General features: G+C 45.1%; 1 protein-coding gene across 4 annotated transcripts in view; it reads left to right on the top strand.

Annotated features, from left to right (window-relative positions):
- OTOA (otoancorin) overlaps positions 1–23,780 on the top strand; it is a 78,111-nt gene that overhangs the window by 30,848 nt on the left and 23,483 nt on the right. For all 4 annotated transcript variants that reach the window (XM_081554541.1, XM_081554545.1, XM_081554542.1 and 1 more), the window contains 10 exons: positions 2,577–2,700; positions 5,117–5,332; positions 7,100–7,267; positions 8,007–8,147; positions 9,763–9,821; positions 9,997–10,114; positions 13,030–13,103; positions 15,772–15,907; positions 16,864–17,054; positions 18,845–18,938. In XM_081554541.1, the coding sequence (XP_081410667.1) occupies positions 2,577–2,700; positions 5,117–5,332; positions 7,100–7,267; positions 8,007–8,147; positions 9,763–9,821; positions 9,997–10,114; positions 13,030–13,103; positions 15,772–15,907; positions 16,864–17,054; positions 18,845–18,938 (1,321 nt within the window). The remainder of the gene's footprint in view (positions 1–2,576; positions 2,701–5,116; positions 5,333–7,099; positions 7,268–8,006; positions 8,148–9,762; positions 9,822–9,996; positions 10,115–13,029; positions 13,104–15,771; positions 15,908–16,863; positions 17,055–18,844; positions 18,939–23,780) is intronic.

Genomic DNA, 23,780 nt, shown 5'->3' with positions numbered 1-23,780 from the left:
GTATTGGAAATAGCTATTGTTTCATGGACCCTCAGGCAGGGAGCCCTGGCATGAGATCAGCTCTAGAATTTAGTGATTGTAACATGATCCCCAGGAACCGGAACCGTTTCCAGCAGGGGAGGGCCAGGAGCTGTGCACCTGGTGACCCCAGAAAGGGTTTGAATGTTGGGGATAATTGTGCAGTGTTGGTGGGGGCAGTGGGCACCATTCACCCATCCTCTCTCCATCTCCCAGGGTCTTACTGTCACAGACCTTCCTCTGACCGCATCACATGACCTTACATTTTCCAAAGTCACCTGCAGAGAATATTCTCATATAAAACTCTTACACCCTCTTCCTCTGTCCTTAGTAATTTTCACTCAGTAGCATGGGCCCTATTTTTCTAGTCAGTTCAGTTCAGTTCAGTTGCTCAGTCGTGTCTGACTCTTTGCGACCCCATGGACTACAGCACGCCAGGCCTCCCTGTCCATCACCAACTCCCGGAGCTTACTCAAACTCATGTCCATCGAGTCGGTGATGCCATCCAACCATCTCATCCTCTGTAGTGCCCTTCTTCTCCTGCCCTCAATCTTTCCCAGCATCAGGGTCTTTTCAAATGAGTCGGTTCTTCGAATCAGGTGGCCAAAGTATTGGAGTTTCAGCTTCAGCATCAGTCTTTACAATGAATATTCAGGATCGATTTCCTTTAGGATGGACTGGTTGGATATCCTTGCAGTCCAAGGGACTCTCAAGAGTCTTCTCCAACACCACAGTTCAAAAGCATCAATTCTTTGGTGCTCAGCTTTTTTATAGTCCAACTCTCACATCCATACATGACTACTGGAAAAACCATAGCTTTGACTAGATGGACCTTTGTTGGTAAAGGAATGTCTCTGGTTTTTAATATGTTGTCTAGGTTGGTCATAACTTTTCTTCCAAGGAGCAAGGGTCTTAATTTCATGGCTACAGTCACCATCTGCAGTGATTTTGGAACCCCCAAAATAAAGTCTTTCACTGTTTCCATTGTTTCCCCATCTATTTCCCATGAAGTGACGGGACCGGATGCCATGATCTCAGTTTTCTGATTGTTGAGTTTTAAGCCAACTTTTTCACTCTCCTCTTTCACTTTCATCAAGAGGTTCTTTAGTTCTTCTTAGCTTTCTGCCATAAGGGTGGTGTCATCTGCATACCTGAGATTATTGATATTTTTCCCGGCAATCTTGATTCCAGGTTGTGCTTCCTCCAGCCCAGCGTTTCTCATGCTGTACTCAGCATATAACTTAAATAAGCAGGGTGACAATATACAGCCTTGACGTACTCCTTTCCCGATTTGGAACCAGTCTGTTGTTCCGTGTCCAGTTCTAACTGTTGCTTCTTGACTTGCATACAGATTTCTCATGAGGCAGGTGAGGTGGCCTGGTATTCCCATCTCTTCAAGAATTTTCCACAGTTTGTTGTGATTCACACAGTCAAAGGCTTTGGCGTAGTCAATAAAGCAAAAGTAGGTGTTTTTCTGGAATTCTCTTGCTTTTTGGATGTTCCTTGCTGCTGCTGCTAAGTCACTTCAGTCGTGTCCAACCTCAACCCCATAGATGGCAGCCCACCAGGCTCCTCCATCCCTGGGATTCTCCAGGCAAGAATACTGGAGTGGGTTGCCATTTCCTTCTCCAGACACACTTTAAAATCCTTTCCCTGAGGTGGTTGCTTTCCTGGGGACATGTCTGAGAGTGTCAGTGTTTGATCATGGTCAACTAGGTGGTCCAGCATGCTAAGTCAAGTAGATTCCGTACTAATGCTAGGAGCATCCATTTAGGAATAAGTGCTTAGCATCTACCAGGAAATATGCTAATCAATTGGTATGCATCTTCTCATTTAACTCCCACAGTACTCCTCATTCCTTCATTCATCATATTTATTATGATGTGCTATGATGGACAAAGGAAACCTCCCATTAAAAGCTTAGAGATGCAGGTTTATAATAGAGGGTACACTGCACAACTGTGTGTAGCTTGCAGAGAAGTAAGTTGCTAGAGGTCAGATGTCTTATAGAGCTGAGCTTCAAATTCAAGTTGGGGTTGAAGTTATGTTCTTAACCAATGGATGCAGTGCTTCCAGCTAGACCAGGGTTCAGATCTCATCTCTGCTCCTACAGTGTTCTGACTCCTGTCTTTTTATTTTCTTTTGAAGCGTCATCATCTAGGGGTATTGGTTGTAAAGCATCCTGGAAATAAACTTCTGCCTCAGAGAATCCCTCAGGGTAGGCAAATCCCTTATCTCTGTGTGGATAAGGAATGCTTTCCTTGTATCCCTTAATGTCCCAGGAGGAGAGATGGCATAGTTGGATGGATCTAGATTTAAGGCCTGGCACCACTTGCCTTAATCTGTCTGAGTCTCAGTTTACTCTTCTGTGAAATGGGGCTAATGAGAGCACTTACCTTGCGGGGTTGTGATGAGATAATCCAAGTAAAGGGCTCAACACGGTTCCTGGTGCTCAGCAGCTGCTATGATCGTGACCTCTTGGTTCTAACTGGAGTGGAGTCTTGGTTGTGGCCCCCTCCTCTCGGCCCTCTACCAGCCTCCCTTATCTTCTCACGCAGGCTGGGGCTGCTGGTTTGTTTCTACGATGACCTGGAGCTGCTGGACGCTGCTGTGGCCCAAGTCCTCCTTCACCAGATGATCAAATGCAGCCACCTGAGGGGCTTCCAGGCTGGTGTTCAGAAGGTGCAGAAGTGCTGTGAGGCCCCGCACCCTTGGCCTCAGTTTCACTAGCCAGAGAAACGGGAAGAACAGTCTTGTCTGCCCTTTGCAAGAAAGGGTGAATCGAGATGTAGGTCTAGCCACAGCAGGAGCACTGGGATGAGCTTAAAGGAGGGAGAAACAACAAAAAACTGTAGGACAAGCTTGAGTAGATCAAAGATCAGCCAGAGTGGCCACCTCAGACTTAAATGTGCATGGAGCTATTTGGGGATCTTAAATGCAGATTTAAGGCCTGGGTGGGGCCCGAGACTCTGCATTTCTAACAAGCTTCCAGGCGATGCTGAAGCTGCTTGGCTGGTGACTGTGCTTGGAGCAGAGAGGAAATAAAGCAGAACTCGAATCTGGTTCTGCTAGTGTCATGTCCCTTCCCCAGGCTCCACCCTCAGAGATTCTCAAGTTATTGATCTGGGGTTTGGCCTAAGTATGGTAGGTCTTCAAAGCTACTCAGATGACTCCGATGTAGCCAGGGGGTTACTGAGTTCCTAGACCAAGGTTTTGGGCAAATTGGGGACTATCTCATTTCCCTCCCGACTCCATCTCTTTCTTGCCTTTCTTCCCTTAAAGTCTTAATTCTGCCTGGCTTCTCTCACTTCTTGTTTTTTGTTTTTTAAGATTTTAATTATTTGTTTATGGCCATGCTGGGTCTTTATTGCTGAATGGGCTTTCCCTCTAGTTGTGATGTGCAGGCTTCTCATAGGTGTGGCTTCTCTTGTTGTGGAGGACGGGTTCTAGGCCTGTGGGCTTCCATAGTTGCGGCATGTGGGCTCAGAAGTTGCGGCTCCCAGGCTCTAGAGCACTAGCTCAATAGTTGTAGCACACGGGCTTAGTTGCTCTGCAGCATGTGGGATCTTCCCGGACCAGGGATTGAACCCCGGTCTCCTGCATTGGTAGGAGGATTCTTTACCACTGAGCCACCAGGGAAGCCCCTCTCTCACTTCTTTTTGTGTTTCTCATTTTTTAAATGGGAAAGATGACATGAGAGCAACGTTCAAGAAAATTTTGGTAACATCATCAGTTATTCCACAGCAGTTTTTCACACATCACCAAATCCTCAGTCCCATTTGGCATTTGACTCTATAGGCGTTTTGTTGGTCAGTGCATATTTTTGTTTTCCAGGAAAAGAATCCTTCCCAAGCAAGCTCAAGCAAAAATAAGAAAATAAGTGTAGTTTAGGGCCACAGGGACAGTTGTGACCAAGAAGAAAGTTGGGTACGATTAGATGTGAGAGGACCCTTTGGCTCATTTGGGTCAATAGCTCTTACCCAGAGGGTGCATCAGAATCAGCTGGAGGGCTTGTTGGAAACAGCTTAATAAGATACCTTCATCTGACTCAGGAGAGCTGGGGTGGAACCTGAGATGCTGCATTTCTAACAACTCCCCAGGTGATGCTGGAACTACTGGTTAAGCCCCACACGTTGGGAACCACTGCTGTAGGCCTTTTGCAGATGTGGAAGCTGATCTCTAGGGAAGGGGAGCTGCTGAGTTGGGAGAAACCCGGGAGCTGTGACAGCTGTCTCTTTCACTTTACTCTGCTGCCCCCCAGTGGCCATCTGGAATACCTGCGTTCACGCCTCTGACATGACTGTATGGTTCATGCAAATTCAGGTGTTAAAACACAAACTGTTCTGTTGGTTGGTTTTTGTTTTGTATAGAGGTCATGTTACAACAGATAAATTGATCACCTTTACTGAAAGCAGTTGGGAAACACACTTGACTATAACTGGACAGGCATGTTATAAAAAATAAGGGGATCATGAAAACATGAAAACTTGTAAGACGTAATTTTAAATGAAAAATTTTAAATAGAGCAGAAAATTGCACTTCTGTTCATGTTACACCTATGTAAAGACTAGATACCATAGTTTATTTATAAAGGCATAAGAAATTTTGGGAACATAAACACCCAATTACTAACCATAGTAATTTTTTTGAGGTAGAGTTTTCAGGAGGCTTTTACTTTCTTGTTACTGTTGAGAATTATTTTTACACATTTATATATTATTGTGAAACTTCCCTCTGGATATTTCATAAAAGAAAAGCAGCCATGTAGACAGGATGTAGAGTTCAAGGTCACAAAAAGAAAATAGATGCTACAGGAATGTGGCGGAGTTATGAGTAAACAAAATTTCCTTCTGCCATGCTTTAAGGTTGATTTAATAACAAATTAATATTTAAATGAAGCATGGAGTGAATTTGCAGCATAGGAAGGTCAAGGCCAGGGGAGGTGGCATTTTCAGTGGGGTGACTCACGGTCTGGTCTCAGCAGGAGCCCCCTTCCTTTTGATGAGGCAGGGAGGGGGAGGGTGCACCCTGGGGTGTGGTCTGAAAGAACCATCGTCCTGCTTGCTGCGACTCTCATCCTGGCTTGCTCCCTTTCTAGCTCAAAGCTGAGCTCCTGGAAATTGCCACAGAGAACCAGACCCTCAATGAGACTCTGGGCTCTCTGTCGGATGCGGTCGTGGGCTTGACCCACAGTCAGCTGGAATCCCTCTCCCCCGAGGCTGTGCACGGTGCCATCTCGACCCTCAACCAGGTCTCAGGCTGGGCCAGGAGCCAGGTCATCATCTTGTCTGCCAAATACCTGGCCCACCAGAAGGTCAGTTGGGGCTTTGGACTCTGTTTTAATGGCCCAAGACCGAGGGGCTGGTTATAGACCTTCAGCAGGGGCAGCCAATCTGTAAGAAGATGGTGCCGAGGAAGGCTACCTGGGTGCAAATCCTTGGTCTTCCATGTGCAACAGTGTCTGCTCTGTGACAGTGGGGAACAGACAACTTCTCCTTGCCTCAGTTTCCCTATTTGTAAGATGGGGATAACAATAGCACCTCTTCCATAGGTTTATGTGAGTCAGTACACAGGAAGAGATTGGACAACACGTGACCTAGAGTCCAAGCTCAGTGAGTGTTAGCTATCACTGAGTTAATCATTTAACATTTCCAACAACCCTATAAGGTCAGTAATGTTATAACCTCCATTTTCCAGGTCATTCTTGTGAGGCACAGAGCGTATAAGGGAATTGCCAAGGCCACAGGAAAGGGACAGAGCTGGGACTGAACCCAGGGCATCTGGCTTCAGAGCCCACTTGCTTCATTGCCATGCTGACTGCCTCTGTCATGGTGCCATGACCACTGCCCACTCATTCTCCTTTCTGACTCAAGGCTAAGGGTAGACCATCCATCTTGTCCCTTCAAGACGTCTGGTGACTTTAGTCTGAAGGCTTTGCAGACCTTCTGTTTTGACTGGGGCCACATAAGTCCACTCTGTGAATGTGATTTTAGAGAGCTGAGGGAGACTGTCTCATTCCTCCCAGCCCTGGACCGAGTGCCTTTTATTTCCTGGCATCCAGCTATTCTTATAGAGGAATGAGGTGACTTTTGCTAAGAAGCCGAGCGCTCAAAAGTCTTTGCCCTTCTTAAGGACAGTAAGAGACTGTTCATTCTACATGGAATAGCTCAAGGAAACCACTCAACTGGTTTGTTTTTTTTAAAAAAAACCCATGAAATAGCTCTGATTATATTACATTTAGCCTCTTTACTCCAAAGGAGGGATTGGGAAACAGGCATGATTTCTGTTAGGGTGGCCAGCTATGGTCATATTTTTTTTTAATATATAAAATATCAGACTCACATCCTGAAATGCTTCTCTATTTCATCTCAAAGCTTCCATGTGAAGATAGATGAGTGGAGGGCTTTGCTGTGTCAGTTGCCTGACGGGTGACTGACTGAAGACGGCAGGCTTCTCCTGGTCCCATGAGAGGGGTGGGCAGGGTAAACACAGATGCCATGACCCACCCGAAGGTTCTTGCCCATTGTTGCCAATGTGGGTACTGCCTGATGTTCAGCGTTTTTTTTTTTTTTTTTTAAATAAAGCAGAAACTCGAATTTGGATTTTTATAGGATTCCCCCCAGTTTTTAAATCTCATCAGCTAGGTCACATTACACCCAGAAGAGCCCGTTGCCTGGTCAGCGGTGGCATATAGGTCAGTGCTGTGCTTAGTCGCTCAGTCGTGTCTGAATCTTTGCGACCCCATGGACTGCAGCCCACCAGGCTCCTCTGTCCATGGGGTTTCTCCAGCCGAGAATACTGGAGTGGGTTGCCTTGCCCTCCTCCACTGCTGTTTATTAATTCTGCTGTGGCCTCGGATGGCATAGGGATTACCCCAGTGGCACGGTTATCTGTGTGTTATGTTTTGGTACTTAAGTCTCTTTCCTGATGGAAGCAGGAGGGCCTGGGAGGGCAGCTTGTGTCTTGCTCACTGTGGTGCCCCAGCACCCATCCCGACACCCAGCCTGCAGTGGGGCCTGGTAAACGCCCTTGAGCTGCAGCCCCGAGGCTGGTGCTCACCCTCCCTTGCTGGTGCCCCCAGGTGCTGTCCTTCTACAACGTCAGTCAGCTGGGCGTGCTGCTGGCTGGGGTCGGCACGCAGGCCTTCCACGCCATGGACCGCAGGGACCTCATGCAGCTCCTAAGAAGCGCCACCTCCCTGCACGTGTCCAACTTGTCACCTGCCCAGCAGCACGGTGTCCTGAGCAAGGTGAGAAGACGAAGTCTGGTCCGCAGCCCCCGGGGCTCTCAGGCGTGTGGTTTTGGGACTTTGTGAGGGGGCTGGGTCTTTGGGTGGGGTTGTTCTAAGCCTGGAGAATGCCTTCTTCTGATGCCCAGCTCCCCTCCTTTCCAGAAAGTGCCTCTGGGGTCGAACCTGATTCTCCCCAGACCCTGGTGCTGTCCCCAGCCAGCTGAATCCGGAACACTTTTTTTCAGTTGGATTTCTTGCCGTCATAATGTTTTAGGGGTTTGGTTTTCAAACATGGAAATGAATCCTGAATTCCCCTAGTGCTTCAGAAAGCCCCTCCTTTCCTGTTCCAAAGCCATGTCCACATTTCTCTCTCTCACTTGCAGTGGGTCTACTGGGCATCATATCCCATTGGACCTGCCATGTCCAATTGCAGAGTCTGCTAAGAAAGCAACTCAAAGGGTTGGGCCTAAAATACCAATACCTTGCAGATAGCTGTAGCTCTTACGGTTAAAGGGGGTGGGTTTTGGAATAAGACAGAGTTGGGGTTGAATCTCACATTATCAACTTACTTGTTAAGCCTTGGTTTTCTTACCTGTAAAATGGGGATAAGGACCATCCCCACCTCATTGGGTTGCTGAGCAGACCTGGTGGGATTTATTGCCCATGAAGCACCTGACTGACCCAGTGCCTGGCCCACACCCAAAGCTTAGTCTATCTTCTGCAACGTTGTTATTATGTTTCTTCTCACTTTTGACAGGTGATGGAAGCAGGAGATACTGCCTCTGGCATTGTTGAAATACAGGGCACTTTCTTTAAGGAAGTGTCTCTCTTTGATTTACGGAGGGAACCTGGATTCAACTCCACTGTCCTGAAGGAAAAGGAGATCCGGAGGAGTCAGGTACGATTGCAACGCCCAGAGGTGGTGCCTGGGCTTCTGATTGTCTTGTGGGAAAGGTCAGTTCTAAGGTTAACTTGGTAAAACAAACTTATTTCTGTGTGATTAAACTCATGAACTTGGGCAAACTCCGGGAGATGGTGGTAAGGGACAGGGAAGCCTGGTGTGCTGTAGTCCATGGGCTTGGGAAGAGTCAGACATGACTTGGTGACTGAACAATAGCAACAAACTCAGGAGGCAGAATAGTGTTAAGTTAGATGAAACCCAAGTGTGAATTCCGGGGCTACTGTTGATTAACTTTGGGGTCACTGCTTTGCCTCCCATGGCTTCAGTTTTCTCATCTGCAAAATGGGGCTCATTTCTCATGAGACTCTGCTGGGCGTGCACTGTACATGAGAGCAGTTACTACTGGGGCCGCCTGGGAAGAATTGTGCTGTGGAGGCCCTTGAACGTCCTCTGACTTGCTTTCATTCATTCATTCATTCATAGTGTTTATGGAGGCCCTGGCCACTTCTCTCCCCTCTCAGATGCCAGGTGCTGTTCGTGGTCCTCAGGACACAGAAGCTTCCTTCCTAATGAGGGAGACAGTACAGAAGATCAGTAGTTAAATGTATGCCCTGGTACCTGTTGCCTCTTTTTTATTGGTCCCTCTGCAGGGCTTGTGGGATGTAAGTTCCCCACCCAGGGATCGAACTTGGATCTTGGCAATGAGAACACGGCATCCTAATCACTGGACCTCCAGGGAATAAATGTGTGCCCTGTTAGATGATAGATGCTGATGAGTGCTAAGGAGACAGTAAGCCAGGGGAGGAGGCAGGGATTCTAGCGGGTGGGGAGTGAGCTGTTTAGACAGGTGACTAGCTGAGCTCAGAGAGGTTGATGGGGCCACGAACTCTTAGTTGCAGCATGTGGGATCTAGTTCCCTGATCAGGGATCGAACCCAGGCCCCCTGCACTGGAAGCGTGGAGTCTTGGCCACTGGACCACCAGGGAAGACCCAGGAGATTCTTTATCTATGGAACTGTCTAGCCCATCCTGGTCTAGTCATCCGTCAGTTTTACTTCCTGGAATGCTGTGTGTCCAGGAACCAGCAGGTGGGCATGAAATAGGGGCTGCAGAGGGTCCTCAACTGGGCAGCAGCTTCTCTGAGCACAGGAAGTAAACCTGCAGCCTCGCTGCCTTGACTTTGCTCCTCGTTCACCGCCTGGACCACCTGGGGTGTGAGAGCATGGGCTCTGCTATCACCGGACACCAGCTCAAATCCCAGCCGGGCTGCTTAGCGATTGTGGGAAAGTGAAACTGAAGTCGCTCAGTCGTGTCTGACTCTTTGGAATGCTGTGGACTGTAGCCCTCCAGGCTCCTCCGTCCATGAGATTTTCCAGACGAGAATACAAGAGTGGGTTGCCATTTCCTTCTCCAGGGGATCTTCCCAACCCAGGGATCGAACCCGGGTCTCCCGCATTGCAGGCAGACTCCGAGCCACCAGGGAATTCCTTCAATTGTGTGGTTCTAGGTAAATAACAAAGGTTCCATTCTCCCATCTGTGAAATGGGAGCATAGGACTCATGACGGTGGCCCATGAGTGCTCCATCATCGTGGCAATTGTTCTCTTCCCTCAGGCCTTGTTCCTGTTTGAGCTTCTGTCAAAGACGACCGGGAGGCCCGAGGAGCTCCTGAGGTAAGCCTGGGGCTGAGAGCCCTCTGCGGTCTCCCGCTCCAGGAGCCTCATTCCCCGGGAGGGAGAGTCGGACGTCCTGCCTGCAGGGGGTGTCGGGTCAGATCAGCCTGCTCTTGCTCCTTCTTTCCTCTTCCCTGCTGCCCCTTTCTCCTGGGCCCCTTGTCCAATTTTCCAGTGCAGGGCAGCTGCTCAAAGGTGTGACGTGCCCCCACATTGACGCCATGAGCGCCGGCTCCTTTCTGGCTCATTTCCAGTATTTCGAGAACAACTTCTCTCTGCTTTCACCGTATCAGGTACCATCGACGCCCTTCCCTGCTTCTCATTCTCTCTCCCTACCCCAGTCACTGGTGGATTAACTGTGGTGTCTTAAGATACTCGTGCCAGGATTACTGATGCAGGTGATGATATGGGGCCAAGTATTGAGCCAGCTTTTCTCCAATTTCTTTTTTAAAAGCTCCACATACCCATGCCTTTGCAGCCAGAGTCTCAGCAGACGAGCTATTCTATACTCAGATGTGAACTTCGGATTTCAATTGGAAAGTAGACCATTTTTGCACATTCACAATTATGCTCTCCTGGGAGTCCTAGTCACACCCTCATCTACCTTCCTACCCTGTCCAGGGGTAGCCTGGCATGGGAACAGTCCTCCAGGAGAATTTAATTTTTCATTTAGAACTTCACATTCCAAACAGTTAAGGAGACTGTTTAACTCTTTGAGGAGACCAGAGGCAGTGCCTGATTTTCACTGTATCTAAGTAAGTGAAAACAGGCCTGGGGAGCAGCGTTTGGATTGGAGTATAAGCAGTGAGCTGTATAGTGTCTGAGAGGGTGAGCACGTGGCCTGTGCATTTCAGATCTGAATGAAATATTTCCAAGCAATAAAATTTTCTTTTTTTTTTCCTTCCATATATTTTTATTTTTTATTATTTTTTAAAATCTTTAATTTTTTTCTTTTTCTTTTTTAAGTTATGGAAGTATGATAACACATTTCCAAGAAGACTTGGAAAATGCAGAACAAAGTCACACACAGTTCTATTATATATTACAATTATTTTTTTAAGTAGATAAATTCAGATTTTTAGTTGGAGTTTCTATATCAAACTCTCAAAAATTAATAGAATGAATAGGCAGAAAGTTTATAGTAGACCTGAAAAGCATTATGAACCAATTCAATATAATTAAGATTTATACAATTTTCACACAACAGCAGGATACAGATTCTATTCAAGTTCTCGTAGACTATAAACCAGGAGACCCATCCAGGGACATAAATCAACGTGCAAACATTTCATGGTCTAAAGACAGTGAAGCCGTATAGGGTCTGTTCTCTTATTACTGTGGAATTGTGTTAAAAATCAATATTAAAAGATATTTGAAAATAACCCACATATTTTCACATGCAATGTAACATTTACTGAGAGAGCTCTTTGACTTAGCCATCGAAAGCCTCAATGAAGTTAAAAGACTGAAAAAACAAAGAGGGTGATTGCAGAGAAGAAAGCATTTAAATGAGAAAATTAATATCAAGGATACTTAAAAACACCCAGGTATTTGGAAGTTAAATGTCCCACTTTTAAATGATGGGTATATCTAAGCAGCCATAACAAGGAACATTAGAAAATATTTGCAACAGAACAAAAATGAAAAGAGAATTTTCTCCCCAAGAGCCAGGAAGGGTAAAGCCAACTATATAATCCTTTGAAATCATCAGAATAACGTGCAGATTTTTAATGAAGCCTGTCATTCCCTCGGATTGTTTATTCTGTCCGTGGTTCTCAAAGTCGAGCTTGCATCAGCACTGCCCTGGAAGGCTTGTTTGCCGTGCAGCACGTTTCAGTCTTGCTGGATGAGCGAGTTGTGATGTGCTGTGCCACACAGCGCCTGCAGTTTACAATATGGTGTCTGCACGTTCCAATTTGCTGAGAGGTTTGCTCTCAAGGTATGTGCTCTTTCTAAAGAACCAAAACAAAGGACACTTTGGGAGACGCTGGGCATGCCTATTACCCTGATTGTGGTGATGCCTGCCATCACGGCTGTTTGCATGTGCTCGGCTCATCAAAGAGTGTGTACTAAATATATGTAATTCTCTGCATATCGATTATACCTCAACAAAACTTAAAGAATGCAGAGCCACACTTTCAGAGTTTCCCTGGGGATCCTGGGATGAAGCCTGATGCTTTTCATTTTAACAGTTCCCTGGTGAGAACCCCTGAAATCTACAAAAAGCCTTGCCCAGGTAGGGCGGGAAGCAGGTAATTTCTGTAACCTGGACCTTGGCATGGCTGTCTCCTTCCACTCATCCAACTGATGTAATGGATGGAGTTCAGGCCTGCTTTGAGGAAGACCTGCACATTCAAATAGGAAGAGATGTCCCCATAAACCTCCTTATCTGACTCTGCCCAGTTCTCAGAACCTTCAGATACCAGTAATTAGAAAATTTGCCTTCATTGTTTATCTTTTTGCTGAAAATGCATAATTATTATACAACAATAGAGAGAGAAGTAAAATTTCTCCTAGAGCATAGTTCTCAATAGGGGACCGTTTGGACATATCTGGAGACACCTTTTTTCATCACACCTGGGGGAGATGCTACTGGCATCTGGTAGGTAGAGGCCAGGGATGCTACTTAACCACCCCATAATGCTGAGGACAGCTCCTGCAACATGGATTTATCCTGCCTCAAATGTCAGTCATGCGGCTTCAGAGGTAACTACAGAGAAAGTTTGCTATTGACTTGGAGAATTTTTGGTTTATCTAAAACATATCCACACATAATTTAAAAAACACGAATAAGCTCATACCATACACAATGTTCTGTTTAAATTTATGTGATACACACACACACAAATCTACCATATGGAAACAAAATAGTTGCGTAGTATTCCACCATATGACTATACCATAATTTACTTAGTCAGTCGCCTAGTGATGTATCTTAAGGTCACATCTCGTTTGTAGATATAAAAGGAACTGTGGTGAGCATTCTCAGACTTAAATTTTTGTGGGCATCTTGTTCTTACCCAGTTTCCTCATTCATAAACTTGGTGTAGTAGTGTTACCTACGTCTTAGAGTGTTAAAGTGAACGTATAAGTTAATGAGTGAATGTATTTAAAGCACTTAGAACAGTGTCTGACCCATGGAAAGCACAGTCTGTGTTTGGTCTTGTTATTATTGGGCTCAATTCCTAGAACTGCTTTCATCTTTCAGGTTAACTGTTTGGCGTGGAAATACTGGGAGGTTTCCAGGTCCTCTACGCCACCCTTCCTCTTGGCTGCACTCCCGTAAGTGAACATCAAGTCCTCCTTTTTGGCAGTATGATTGGCAGGTGTCCCCAAAGCCAAAGTGATTCTCTCTTCCTGGGTGTTGGTGAGGAACTGGAGGCAAGTAGGGAGTGCCTTCGACAGTTAAATCCTTGAGATCCAGCATATAAATCCTGAGCCCCATGTTGATGTTTCAGGCAGACTCTCTTGCTTTTTCTTGTTGTTTAAAAACCAAAACCAAAGCAACCTGAGCCTGAATGAGTGAATGCCAGTGAAGGGGGTCACATCTGGGCTGGCCTCACAGCTGGGTCCAGGCTCCAGGGCAATCAGGACTGATGGGAACAGTGGGATTTCTCCTAAGATGTGTGGGTTTTCGGGCCTAGGGGGAGCCCTGCTTTTTAAATATGGTCTGGACATAGTTTCTTTTTCTCCTCTCTTTTTCTCTTTATTTCCCTCTCCCTTCTCTTGCTGCCATTGTCTTCACTGAATTAAAAATATTTGTTGAGTACTTACTACATACTAAGTTCTAAGAGGTAAGTTAAGTTTCCCCTTATAAAAGCCTACAATCTCATGGAGGAAAAACAGACAAGTGTTAAGCCAACTGTAATATCAAGTTTATATTTGATTGAAAGTAACAGAAGCTTAACTCAAACGGGCTTAGGCAATAAAAGGTAATTTTGTGTTCAGGAAAACCCAGACATGGACTTCAGGCATAGCTGGATCCAGGGGCTCAAATGAGAAGGCCAGAGAGGTCAGGGAGGGCTTGTTTGACACTCTGGGGTGTTTTGTATTCTGGGTGCAGATTTATGTTTCAGAGAGATCATCATCACGGTCTATAGAGAGGATGGAGTGCAGGGAGCCTAGCTGGAAGGAGAGAGACAGTGGAGGCTTATTTCTATGTACTTGACCTTGGCATGGTTGTCTTATTCCACATATCCATGTCTCAGCTCAAACAGTACTCCCTTCAGAGGGGTTCCCTTGGCTGTCCCCACATCACGCTCCATGATAGAGCTATTTAATTTTCTTCCTTCCATTCATTACTAGCTGAAATAATCTGTTTTATTAATTGGTTTCCGCGTTTCTTCCCCCTAGAGAATCTTGAGGGTAGGGACCTGCCGCTCATGTCTTGTTCATGTTGGTAGCTGGTGCCCAGCACAGTGCTTGGCATAGAACACGTGTGCGTGCTAAGTCACTTCAGTTGTGTCCAACTCTTTGCTACCCTATGGACTGTAGCCCACCAGGCTCCTCTGTCCGTGAGATTCTCCAGGCAAGAAGACTGGAGTAGGTTGCAGTGCCCTCCTCCAGGGGATCTTCCTGATCCAAGGATTGAACCCATGTCTCTTGACATCTCCTGTGTTGGCAAGCGGGTTCTTTACCACTAGTGCCACCTGGGAAGTCCTGGCATGCCGCAGATGCTCTTTATATATTTGCTGAATGAATGAAAGTGAAAGTATGAAAGTGCAAGTGTTAGACGCACAGTCATGTCCGACTCTTTGTGACCCCACTGCCAGGCTCCTCTGTCTATGGAATTCTCCAGGCAGGAATATTGGACTGGGTTGCCATTCCCTTCTCCAGGGTATCTTCCCAACCCAGGGATCGAATCCAGGTCTCCCACATTGCAAGCAGATTCTTTACTGTCTGAGCTACCAGGGAAGCCCTCTGATCGAATGAATGAAGAAATGAATAAGACAGTGACATTAGGAAGGGAGAGACGAGAACAGATTTGAGTATTATTGAGGAGCCAGCAAAGAAAGATTTAAGGATAAAGAGATGAAGGAGTCTTGGATGGCAGAGAGAAGGCAGAACATGTTTGAAAGGAGGAGGTTGAATTTGGTTTTGGAATAGTGAAGTGGCAATGATGCCACATGGGTCTTTCTCAACCTTTATTTCATTATTGCCTCCCAAAGGAGAAAAATTTAATTTCTCCATAATGAGAGAAATTACAAGGAGTAAGATTGTGTTGAGTAGGGTTGAGCTTTGGCAGGTCACAAATCATTGTAATAACTAATAGTCCCCAGCCCTATTCCCTCCCTCTCCATAAACCAGTTTCTCCCCATTTGGGAAATATTGCTTCTCTTGAGAATATAAGGTCAAGGGTTTGGAGGAGAGTTCTCAGCTGTAACAGTACTCCCTTCAGAGGGGCTTCCCTGGCTGGTCCCCACATCATCCTTCATAATAGAGCCATTTAATTTCTTCCTTCCATCCATTACTAGCTGAAACAATCTGTATTATTAACTGGTGCCTATGTTTCTTTGGTTGACAGAATTGGGAGTCATTTCTCTCCCCACTCTCGCCTCATCTTTTTTTCCTCCACTTTCTATTTCATTTTTTTTCTCCTCTTTGTCTCTTTCTTCTTCTGCTTTTTCATTTCCTTTCTCCTCATCTCCTCTCAACCAGTCCCACAGGCAGCTTCTGTCTGTGGAGACCCTGTTCTCATATCCTGCTGTTGGGTCATGGAAGAGGAGAATGATGGGAAACTTGTTTCCACCTGTGAGAGAAGAGCATTATGGGAAGTTTGCTTCCCACCAGTAAAAGAGAAAAACGATGGGTGGGAGGCTTGCTCCCTGCTCAAGGGGCCAGGACATCACTGGGGAGAACCAACACTTGAGGATCAGCTCCGTGATAAGCTCTTGGGCGAATACAGAGCAGCCCCTGTTGTCCTTCCCTCATTCTCCCCGTCTCTCTCCAGGGCTCGCTACCTGGCTTCTATCCCAGCTTCTCAGTGTGCACCCTTCCTGATCAGCCTGGGGAGGAGTCAGTTGGACTCCTTGGTTTTGGATTCCCACAAAAAAAATTCCATCCTCAAGAAAGTGCAGCAGTGCCTGGTAAGGAAACTCTTCCTGGCTGACACTCTGACTCGTGTCCCTTCCCCTCTGGGGCCTGTGGCCATCCTGGGGAGCCCTCAGAGGAGCTGGCTGGGTTCTCAGGTCTGATGTGATGGCTGGAAGTCTGATTTGTGGGTCTCAAAGCTGGCTCTGAAACCACTGGGTGGGACACTCTTGGCCACTGGTTCTGGGGACTTCCTTTCTGGGGCCTGAATGAGGGGAGGCTGCCCTGGAGGACTGGAAAGAGCACAGTACACAGAGTCTGGGCTCTGGACAAGTCTCTGCCAGTGATTGGTTTTGTGGCTTTGGGCAGGTCACTTCCCGTCCTTGAACCTCAGTCTCCTCATCTGTAAAATGGGTACAGTAGCACTTTCTTCATAGAGCTCTTGAGGACATGAAATAGGTAATATATTGTTTAATGCAAAGGCTCAAAGGGCTGAGCTGGCAGTTTCTTTATCTTGAAAAAGTGGATGATATTAGTACTTGTACAGTTACTTTGAAGATGAATAGAGTAAGACCTGGAAACACAACAGTGCCGAGCACATAGTAAGCACTGAATGAATGTTAGCTATTTTTGTCATTTTGAGAAAGCGCTTTGGAGGATTCCAAGGGCCTACTTGGAAGTACTGTTTTTATTATTGCTGTACTCTCATCATAATGGGTACTGAACAATGAGGTATCCTCAGAGCAATAACAGTGACAGTGACCACAGCCTCAGTGAGTGAGGGCTCACGATGGACAAGTCTTCTGCCCACACCCGCCCCCCACTCCGTGTGGTCGCCCAGACTTCTGAGGCCTACTCCCTTGGGGTGAAATTAGACCTTGTGTGAGTCCACGGTAGGGTAGGTGGTTCGGATCCTGGAACCTTGATGAGGATTGTGGTCAGGAAGTGTTTTGTGGGATCATGATCTGGAACCCCACTGGGCCTTCCCACCAGCTCCTCTTGTCAATTTCAGAACCACTCCATTGCTGACGAGTACACTGTGGACATCCTGGGGAACCTGCTCTGTCACCTGCCGGCAGCCGTCATCCGCCGCGGGTTGTCCCCCAGAGCCTGGGCCACCGCCCTGCATGGCCTCAGAGACTGCCTGGACCTCAGCCCCCAGCAGAAGGTGGCGGTGAGGTTGAGGTTCCTGGAACAGCACGGGTGAGGAGGGCCCCGGGCTCTGCTCCAGGGCTGGGGTGGGGCTGCTGGCGAAGGGGCCCCCAGCCCTGGCTCTTCTGCCTCAAAGCAGAGTCTCTAACTTGTGATGCCGTTAGACCCTGAGATTTATTCAGGAAGCTTGACCTTTCTTCTTCTGGACTCAGATTCCCTGTAAAGTGAGAATGATAGCTTCTCTGCAGGCAGAGTCGGACACGACTGACATGACTTAGCAGCAGCAGCAGCAGCAGGCCTCACGTGCTTGTCACCAATACATCTTGGCTTATGGAAAGGGAAGGAGTCTCAAGAAAGATGGCACTTTATGGGACTTCTCTGGTGGTCTAGTACCATGCCTTGAAGGCAGGGGGAGTGGGTTCAATCCCTGGTTGGGGAACTAAGATCCCACATGCTGTAAGATGCAGCCAAAAAATAAACTTTGAAAAAAAAAAGATGGCACTTTGCAAATGCAAGGAGGTGTTATTATTATTGTTGTTAAAATGACAACAACAACAAGAATGCAAATAACTGAGGCACTGTCAGCTCTGGGTGAGTGAGAACTCCCTTGGGGGAAAACAGAGCTGTCCTTTCTCATGCAGAATTTTCTGAAGTTAGGTCAGATTTGAGTAGGGCCTAGACATCAGTTAATGGTTAGACAACAAATGCCTTTGGAGTAGTTACTATGGCCCAGGCACTTAATATTATATAGAGTTTAAGAGCCGGGACTTGGGAGCCTGAGTCCTTGGGTTAAAATTTTCAATCATCTACAGCCTGTGTGATCTAGGAAAAGCCACTCAGTCTTTTCGCATTTTATTTTTGCTTCTGTAGGATGGGGGCAGCGAGAGTCCCCACAGGGCTGTTGTGATGATTAGCTGAGTTGATGCATGCAAAGGGCTTACAACAGTGCCCGGCAGGTAGAACTGAGTATTTGACAACTGATTTATTACAAGGAATGAAGATTCAGTTGTTATTATTACATGTGTTATTACTTGTTGTCATGGAACTTACAGTCTAATGGGATACTGTTGTTAATGAAAGAGATAAAAGGAGGTTTTTTGGCCAGGGGTGGTTTGCCTTGGTCCTAGCAGAAGGATTATCACTGCTAGTTAGGCAGTTCTCCTTTAGCGATATCACCAGACATCCTTTAGAGATAGTGTGGGGTACGTCCCTGTAGACATTTGTGTCTCCATAAGAACAACAGTGTATCCTGGGTCAGTGCCAGGATCCTGGCAAGATATTATTCTGCTAAGTTTGAGAGGAAATTTCATCTTGCTATAGGATGAGACTTATAATGGTAATTATAAAAGGAACAAATATAGCATTACTTTTCTGTTGAGGAAAGGGAGGAAGGAAACACTCTGATGCAAATGAAAGAAATTCAGGAACTCAATTCACACTAAAAAATGGGAGTTGATTGAGTTTAGAAGTGAATGTGACTTCAGGCATGGCTGGATCCAGGGGCTTGAATGATGTCATCAGGAAAATGTTCCTCCCACCTCTCAGCTCTGTGTTCTTGGGTGTGGCCTTTATTTTCTCCATTTGGTGATAGTATTGGCCTGCAATATCCTTTTTATTGCTAGAGATACCAGAAGAAAGAGAGCTTCTCTCATAGTTCCATCAAAATTCCCCAGGATGATTCTGATTGATCAGCCTGCATTACATGTCTGTTTTCTTGGTTAGGGATGTAGACCACATGATTGACAGCTTCTCCAGGTATATAGATAATCTTTTCCTAAAAGATGCTGGGGGACAAGGACAACAGCACAATCTTTCCACTTACTGCTTGTTCTCTCTCCTAGACTCCCCCAGAACTGGACAGCCGAGACAGTGAAGGATTTGGGGTCCTTTCTAGTGCTTTTCTCAGGAGATGAATTAAGCTCTGTTGCCACAAAGGTACCTCAATGTTCTATCTTAGAGAAGGCTGAAGGAGTTGGAAGAAGAGAAAAGTGTGGTTAGTTATATTCCCTTGGGTTTGCTGTCAGTTTGTCTTTCTGGAAACGTCCTCCCTGCCTCAAAGAGCTCAGATGTTTCCAGCACCACTTCAGGATGCCCAAGGTTCAGGGAAAGGCAGTGAGGCAGCAGCTAAAGGAACTCTGAGCCTTTCACGTGGCTTCTAGGCAGATGTGCGTGACCTGGGAGCTGTCATTCGGCTGCCACTCAGCTATCCAAGTGCCTCCCCCCGTTGGAGGGCTTACATGCATCAGCACCATATGTACACAACATGTGTGTCCAGTGTGCGCAGTCACATGGGCAAACATATTGGATCCAAAACCAAATCTTAATTGAGCATTGCCTTTGGGTGTAACACTCTCCTTGGAGCAACTCCCCAAGAGTTCGACAAGGCCAAGAGGTGTGACAAATGGTCATGTACTAGTCATCTCCTGCTGTGTAACAAAGCTGCACAATCTCAGTGGCATGCAACAGAAAACATTTATTTTTTGCTGACTGCTCTGTGGGTCTGGGACAATGAGTCTGCCTCTGGGGCTAGGCTTCCAGGAGCCTGTTCTTCTTGCTGTGGAAATCTGAAATTCTAGAAAAGGGAGGGCAAAGTGTAGCTCTCTTTAAAGCTTGGGCTGGAAAACTACTAGCCATCACTTTTCACTAGCCAAAGTAAGTTATGTGACCAAGCCCACCTTAGTAGGGCAGGAAATCTCCATGCAGGTGGAGGGTGGGATAGAAGGGGATGTGCTGAACAAGAGTCAGATAGACAAGTCACAAAGCACCTTCACACACTTTCATTCTCTGTACTCACACACACAAGATGTACATTGTCATACTCATTCAGGGTACCTGAATACCTGGCATGTCACCCAGATTCACACATGAACAGCAACATTCCAGTGTCTAGTCATGATAAAATCTTCTTTTGGGGTGTCCAAACCTAGAGTCATAAGCAGCAGATGCATATGTCTTATAGGCTTATCTAACTTTTTTAAAAGTCAAATTTTAAAATTGAAAAAGTTTTGTATCAACATAGTTAAAATCTCAGAAACACAATGTATGATTGAAAAAAAAGAGTTGCAAAAAATACATACAGTAGGATACTAAGTAAATAAATACCAGTTAGATTAATTTTAAGCACATTCAAAATAATTCCATATGTAAGAGAAGTTTAAAAGTGCATGAGAATAGTTAATTATCAAATATTGAATTTGCAGTGAGAATTACTTCTGGGGAAGGAGGGAGGTCTAGGATGAGCTATCGGCTATATTTGTGATGCTTTACTTTTTAATCTGGATTGTGGGCATGTGGATGTTTTGTTGTATTATTCCTTTTTGTTGTTGCTCTGTCACTCAGACTGAGTGTCTGACTCTTTGTGACCCCATGAACTGCAGCATGCCAGGCTTCCCTGTCCTTTACTGTCTCCCGGAGTTTGCTCAAACTCATGCCCATTGAGTCGATGATGCCATCCAACCATCTCATCCTCTATCGTCCCCTTCTCCTCCTGCCTTCAATCTTTCCCAGCATCAGGGTCTTTTCCAGTGAGTTGGCTCTTCACATCAGATGACCAAAGTATTGGCATTTCAGCTTCAGCATCAGTCCTTCCAATGAATATTCAGAGTTGATTTCCTTTAGGATTGACTGGTTTGATTTCCTTGCTGTCCAAGGGACTCTCGAGTCTTTCCCAACACCATAGTTCAAAAGCAACAGTTCTTTGGTGCTCGGCCTTCTTAATGGTCCAGCTCTCACATCCATACATGACAACTGGAAAAACCATATCTTTGACTAGATGGACCTTTGTCAGCAAAGTATTGTCTCTGCTTTTTAATATGCTGTCTAGGTTTGTCATAAGTTTTCTTCCAAGCAGCAAGTGTCTTTTAATTTCATGGCTGCAGTCACTGTCTGCAGTGATTTTGAAGCCCAAGAAAATAAAGTCTGTCACTGTTTCCATTTTTCCCCCATCTATTTGCCATGAAGTGATGGTCCCAGAAGCCATGATCTTAGTTTTTTGAATGTTGAGTTTTAAGCCAGCTTTTTCACTCTCCTCTTTCACCTTCATCAAGAGGCTCTTTAGTTCTTCTTCACTTTCTGCCATTAGGGTGGTATCATCTGCATATCTGAGGTTGTTGATATTTCTCCCAGCAGTCTTATTCTATTTTTAGTTTTAATGACTGAAATGTTAATAGAACAAGAAATACATACTTGGGTTAGAAAAATTCCAAATGCATCAAAGGCTACAGGATGAGAAGTTTCTGGCTCCGAGTTTCTGGGTCCCCAGCCTCTCTCATCAATGGTAGTTGTTCTTCCCAGATTCTTCTGCATCCTTTCTAAAAAAACCCTCCTCCTCCCTTTAAAAAAATACAAAATGGAAAATATTCTGCAGTGTACTCTCCTCTTAAAAGTTAACTGTTTATCTTAGAGCAGCTGCTCATGACCTTAGCTGCACATGGGAATCACCAGGGGACTAAACTGGACAGATACATGGCCCCACCCCAGACCAGTGGTCTCAGAATCTCTAGGGTAGGGCCTGAGTGTCTGTGAATTTCCCAGGTGCTTCTCACCTACAGCCTGGGCTGGGAACTACTGGCTTAGACTGTGACTCTGATTCTGAAAATTAGAATAGAAGGAGGAACTACATATAACCTGGGTGACTTTTGGGACACACACAACTGCAGGGGAGAGTTTGATGAATTCTCTGGACTCTTGAACAGATTTACCAAGAAGATCCTGAGTCTTGACAAAGTGTGTCAGCTCTGGATAAGAAAGGGCACCTTTCTTAAGGCAACTAGAAGCCCCCTCATTGCTAGTCTTCACTTCGAACTCAGAGATAACTCTTTTCTCCTCCTTTTATGTGTATATATTTTAATGAAAATTGAAAAACAGTACGACCCCAAAAGAGACAGGCATACATACATTTTTATAGGTATTATCAAGTGGTAATGATGCACCATCTAATAGTCCCACAGAGAAATAAGTATACATAATTCCTACATCTTGGCCAGCATTAGGTATTGTCACTTTATTTTATTTCTTACAATCTAATGAGTGAAAGCAATATATACTTGAACATATATTGGATTAGCACTGAGGTTGGATATCATTTTATGTGATTCTTTGTAAGGCTAGGTTAGTTGGGCTAGAAATTAAATTTATATGAGAAGCTACGACAAGCATACCTCAGAGATATTGTGGGTTGGGTTACTGACCACCACAATAGAGGGAGTATTGCAATAAATTGAGTCACATGAATTTTTTTTTTTGGTTTCCAAGCACATACGAAAGTTATGTTTACACCATACTATAGTCTATTAGTGTGCAATAGTATTATGCCTAAAAAACAATGTAAATACATTAAATAAAAAATACTTTATTGCTAAAAGTTCCATCATCTAAGCCTTCAGTGAGTTGTTAATGTTTTTCAGATGGAGGCTTTTGTCTCAGTATTGATGGCTGCTGACTGATCAAGGTGGTGGTTGCTGAAGACTGGGGTGACTGTTTTAATTTCCTAAGATAAGACAGCAACAAAGTTGATGTGTCAATTGACTCTTCCTTTCACCAATGATTTCTCTGTAGCATTCAATGCTGTTTGATAGGATTTTACTCACGTAGAACTGCTTTCAAAATTGAAATCAATCCTCTCAAATCCTGCTGCTGCTTTATCAACTAAGTTGTGATTCTGTCTTATTCTCAATCTTTTGTTGTCATTTCAACAATCTTCATCGGGAGTAGATTCCATCTCAAGAAACCACTTTTTTGCTCATCCATAAGAAGCAACTCCTTATCCATTAATGTTTCATCATGAGATTATTAGCAATTCAGTCACTTCTTTAGGCTTCACTTCTATTTCTAGTTCTCTTGCTATTTTCCCCGTATCTGCAGTTACTTACTCCACTGATGTCTTGAATGCCTCAAAGTCATCCACAAGGGTTGGAATCAACTTCTTCCAAATCCTTGTTAGTATTGATGTTTTGACCACTTTGCTTGAATCGCAAGTGTTCTTAATGGCATCTAGAATGACCATCCTTTCCAGGAGGTGTTCAATTTATTTTGCCCAGATCCGTCAGAGAAATTATCTGTGGCAATCATAGTCTTAGGAAATGTATTTTTAAATAATAAGACTTTTAAAATAATAATAATAATTTAATTGAATAATAAAACATTTAAATAATAAGCCAAAATTATTCCTTGACCTATGGGCTACAGACCTATAGATTAAGTATGAAAACAACATCAATCTCATTGCACATCTCCATCAGAACTCTTGAGTGCATTGTCAATGAACAGTAATATTTTGAAAGGAATCTCTTTTTCTGGGTAGTGGGTCTCAACAGTGGGCTTGAAATAGTTAGTAAACCATGCTGCACACAGATGTGCTGTCATCTGGGCTTTATTGTTCCATTTATAGAGCACAGACAGAGTATATTTAGCATAATGCTTAAGGACCCTAGGATTTTTGAAATGGTAAATGAGAACTGGCTTCAACTTCAAGTCACCAGCTGAATTAACCCCTAAAGAGAGAATCGGCTGGTCCTTTCAAGCTTTGAAGTCAGGCATTGACTTCTCTTCTCTAGCTATGTGCAGCCTAGATGGTATCTTTTTCCAATATAAGGCTGTTTAGTGCAGCCATCTTTGTTAATTATCTTAGCTAGATCTTCTGGATAATTTAATGTGGCTTCTACATCAGCACTTGCTGCTTCATCTTGAAATTTTATGTTATAGAGAAGACTTCTTTTCTTAAACCTCATGGACCAACTTCTGCTAGCTTCAGTCTTTTCCCCTGCAGCTTCCTCACCT

This window comes from Giraffa tippelskirchi, chromosome 13 (assembly GCF_054371585.1).
Source record: "Giraffa tippelskirchi isolate mGirTip1 chromosome 13, T2T-mGirTip1v1.2.pri, whole genome shotgun sequence".
In the NCBI taxonomy this organism is placed as follows: domain Eukaryota; kingdom Metazoa; phylum Chordata; class Mammalia; order Artiodactyla; family Giraffidae; genus Giraffa; species Giraffa tippelskirchi.
Note: the sequence above shows the minus strand (reverse complement) of the source record. Positions and strands in the feature narration are given on the sequence as shown.